General features: G+C 30.0%; 1 protein-coding gene across 1 annotated transcript; it reads right to left on the bottom strand.

The window, feature by feature from the left end:
* Nucleotides 1–1,006: 1,006 nt before the first annotated feature.
* On the bottom strand, nucleotides 1,007–3,272 carry LOC101215947 (probable xyloglucan endotransglucosylase/hydrolase protein 23). The gene is made up of 3 exons (XM_004149048.3): nucleotides 2,923–3,272; nucleotides 2,216–2,409; nucleotides 1,007–1,732 (listed from the first exon to the last, which is right to left on the bottom strand). Exons 1-3 carry the CDS (start codon nucleotides 3,181–3,183, stop codon nucleotides 1,339–1,341), a joined length of 849 nt encoding a protein of 282 aa, XP_004149096.1. The 5' UTR covers nucleotides 3,184–3,272; the 3' UTR covers nucleotides 1,007–1,338.
* Nucleotides 3,273–3,735: the final 463 nt, after the last annotated feature.

The raw sequence follows: 3,735 nt of genomic DNA on the forward strand, positions 1-3,735 counted from the left end.
TACACTAAGTAAACGGGATTTCATCAATGACAAGCTGTCCTATCTCAATTAATTTGGCCGATTCATATTAATTAATTGACTTATAATAGTTAGGATAGGATGGGAGCACCTACATAAACTTAATTAGGGTATGGATTAGGCCTTTTGGTTATTCAACCATAAAAAAGTTGACAATCTTAATTGTGCAACAACATCTCATTGATAAAATATTAACTCATTAAAGATACTTTTATATGATTTTGGACTAAATCAACATCAATATGATGAATAAATTGAAAATAACATGATTTGAGCACGCAAGAACGGAAATGGAATCTATAGCATATGAATCCAACTTGAGTCTTGGTTCAATCTAAAAGGTATTAAGAGATATTTGAAGATCCATGATCTTCTCCTATTGTTTTGTTATTTATTATAAATTAATTATATTATAATTTCTTACCATATTCATTTGTAATTTGTATAAGGTTAATTCTTATCATTTAAAAGGGCGAGCAATACGTAATTATTTCAAACCTTTTCAAAAGGTCCATTATTGAGTCCTAGCCAAATGTGCTAATTGGGGGTGCCTCTCACTTGCCTTCACTTGTAAGTATGAGGGTAAATTTGATATAGGTTAGAAATCCTATTTTTGCTTCATAAACCATGTCACCTATACTAATTTTAACTTACATCATGAAATAAATCATTCATTCTAAATCTTAAACTGTAAACTTGTCAACACTTATTTTGAATGTCTGACAACACTTATTTTAGATGCCTGACATAACATAATTGAAATGTGTAGTAAACATTATATGAATATGAAAATTTTCTATAGCTTGTCACTTAATGTTCTTTATCGCTCACTTAAAACTTGGACTCTTTTCCTACGTCCAAATTTTAAAATCAATATATATCTATATTGCTTAGTTATTAATTTAGATTCCTAACATTTCTCTTTCTACTCTGTGGGAAAGAGAGAGAAAATAGAGTACTTGCGAGAAAAACAGAATAAATTGTAAAATTTACAAGAAATTAACAGTTGAATTTTATTAGAACAATACAACAAAAGCCATGTGATCATAAAATAGCGTACGTTGATGAATATTACATACTCCCAATCCAAAGAAAACGAATTTCCTATCAACCATAATTAAGAAAAGAAAGTGAAATATGAAAGACATTTAGAAAAATAACAAACATTAGAATAAATTTGATAATAGTCGACTTGAGAATAACTCAACTAACATCAAACACGTCAATTTCAGCCATTACAAGTTTGAATCTAATGAAAATGCTTAATACATATAATCCTTTGTTTGTTTTCTTGTGTGTTTGTTTTAGGTTATCCTTCCCCTAGTAGGTGTTGAGGTAGCACTCAAGAGGGTAACCTTGTGGGAATTTCTTTGAATCTTGACAATAACTGTAGATCATATAGTTATCTTGTACCCATTTCATTTGGCCTTTCATTGCATAATCATAATCAAAATTTCCCCATAGCCATGAATTTGAATTGGGAGTGCAAGAAGAGTATCCATTGTACCAAAAACAGCCATCTTCATTGTAGTTTTCGTAATAAGCCTTGAATGGGGCTTGGCTCCAATCTGTCTTCTCAAGACCACCTCTTGTAGCCCAATTATCAGCATCCCATAGACTTGAATATAACCTCATGGCTTGATATTGTGGGAAGGGTACTCCTTTGTCTTGGAAGTTCTTGAACTCTCTTATGGGAATATCATCTACATAGAAACTACAATGCAAAGTAAATAGGTTAAAACTCTTTTGTAACTAACTTTAATTTTGTATCAAGCTTTGGTTTTTTTTTCAGAGAAAGATACTATAGATAGAGACTGTCAGCAAATGAATCAGAATATTCTAACTAAGTTGACAAATTTGTACTCTATCATATAAAATTTTGCTATGTTTACTGCAATCAAGAAATGTGCTTATAGAAACATACAATTATTTAGGTTAAAGATAGTCTTTGGTGCATAATTATTTAAATAACAAATCATAATCCTTAAAAGTGTATAAATAGATCCATATGCATGAAAAACAAAAAGACAATAGAATTATCTAAGTGATAATTATAATCATATATGCATTTCGTTACTATGTTAATAATTGAAGCCTATTCAATTGGGTTACTTAAACAATTAAATTTTAACATTTCTTTAATGAAAGTTATGAAATAATGATAAAATGTACATATAATAAATGATGGGTTACTTACACAATGTGTTGGTGATTCCAAAAAATGGTGTAGTTATGGAAATCAGCAGTTGGGTCAAACCAAAGGTAGAATTGCATCTCTCTGTTGCCAATTCCTTCACAAAACACATTGGTGTGAACAATGTAAGGATTTCCACTTGTGTTTCCCAAGAACTCAAAGTCTATCTCATCATGGTAATCACCTTTTGATGATAACTGAAATCACATCTCAAAACACATATACATATTTGTCAAATGTTGTTTGATGTACAGTGACATAATTAAAATAAATTTAGTGCAATATGACCATAATATTAAAAACATTTTTAATCTCAACACATGTCGACACATTTGTATCAACATTTTCATTTATCTATGTGTTTTATATCAATATAAAAGTTTAATAAACCTTTTCATTATATCTAATATTTTTATTTTTTACTTTATTTGTTTAAAAAAAAAGTAAAAAAAAAAGTAAGCACTTGTTAGATAGTTCCAATTATTGCTAATAAATATCTATCGAATATAAAGTCTATTACTCAAAAAAAAATTATCATTAATAGAGTCGAGAACCTTAATAGGGATCTTATTATATTTATATTTTTTTTTAAATCTTGTTATATATTTACTACGAAAAAACGTTGTTTTAAAAAATTACTCTCTTCTCAAACAGTAAAGAAACAAAATTCTATAAATAAGGTTTGGCGATAAAAAAAAAAAAAAACTTACAAAGAATGTAGTGACAGTGCCAGCAGAGTTTCCAGAAACAAGTTTGATTCGCATTTGAACCTTTGCAAATAAGTATTCGTTCTTGGATTCAAAGCCCGAGCCCGAGCCTCTATCCAAGATAAGCGTTAAAAGCTCGTTATTGTTAACCATTTGACCTCGACCATCTCCCCAGCTAATGTTAATGAACTTTGACAAGTCATTAGCTAACAAGACATGAAAAGAACAAAACAAAACACAGAGGATGAACATAAACCATGCCATAATATTTTTGGAGGAAGACCGGTTGAAGAAGAAGATGATGAATCAGGCTTGATGGTTGATGGGTTGGTGAGGAAATTACACTTGGAAGAATGGAAGTAGAATGATCTATGGAGAATGGTATTTGTAATGGGAATAAGAAGAAAATAAACACTTTTGAAAAACCCAATATCTTAAAGTCTCCATTATTCATAATAGAATGTTTGTTGTTTTCCATTATTAGCTCAACGTGTTGACCACACAATTTGGAAGAAACATTGGCTCAACCTCATGGGTAGCTCGCCCATTGGATGGCAGCTCATACCAATGCTGAATGCATATAGGCAAACAAGGAAACTATTACATAATAATTAATATTATGTGTTATAGTATTTTTATTTTATTGTGTTGTTTAATTTATGTTTATTTCTCACATGTAAAAATCATCTGCCCTCTTTTACTCTACTTTTCTCCGTAGTAATAAAGTCCATGGAGTCGGTCCAGGGAAACAAAAATTGATATTCATTCAAGAAGCTAACAAATCTAAATACGAATGTCGTCCAAAATCTTACATTG

This window comes from Cucumis sativus, chromosome 2 (genome assembly GCF_000004075.3).
Source record: "Cucumis sativus cultivar 9930 chromosome 2, Cucumber_9930_V3, whole genome shotgun sequence".
Taxonomy (NCBI): Eukaryota; Viridiplantae; Streptophyta; class Magnoliopsida; order Cucurbitales; family Cucurbitaceae; genus Cucumis; species Cucumis sativus.

What these genes read in the sequence shown, in the direction of transcription:
- LOC101215947 (XM_004149048.3), bottom strand. Translation starts at nt 3,183, where the DNA reads ATGGCATGGTTTATGTTCATCCTCTGTGTTTTGTTTTGTTCTTTTCAT. An exon ending in GCACTGTCACTACATTCTTT is followed by an intron (nt 2,410 to 2,922) that starts GTAAGTTTTTTT and finishes ATGTGATTTCAG; the next exon opens with TTATCATCAAAAGGTGATTA. An exon ending in TGGAATCACCAACACATTGT is followed by an intron (nt 1,733 to 2,215) that starts GTAAGTAACCCA and finishes TTTGCATTGTAG; the next exon opens with TTTCTATGTAGATGATATTC.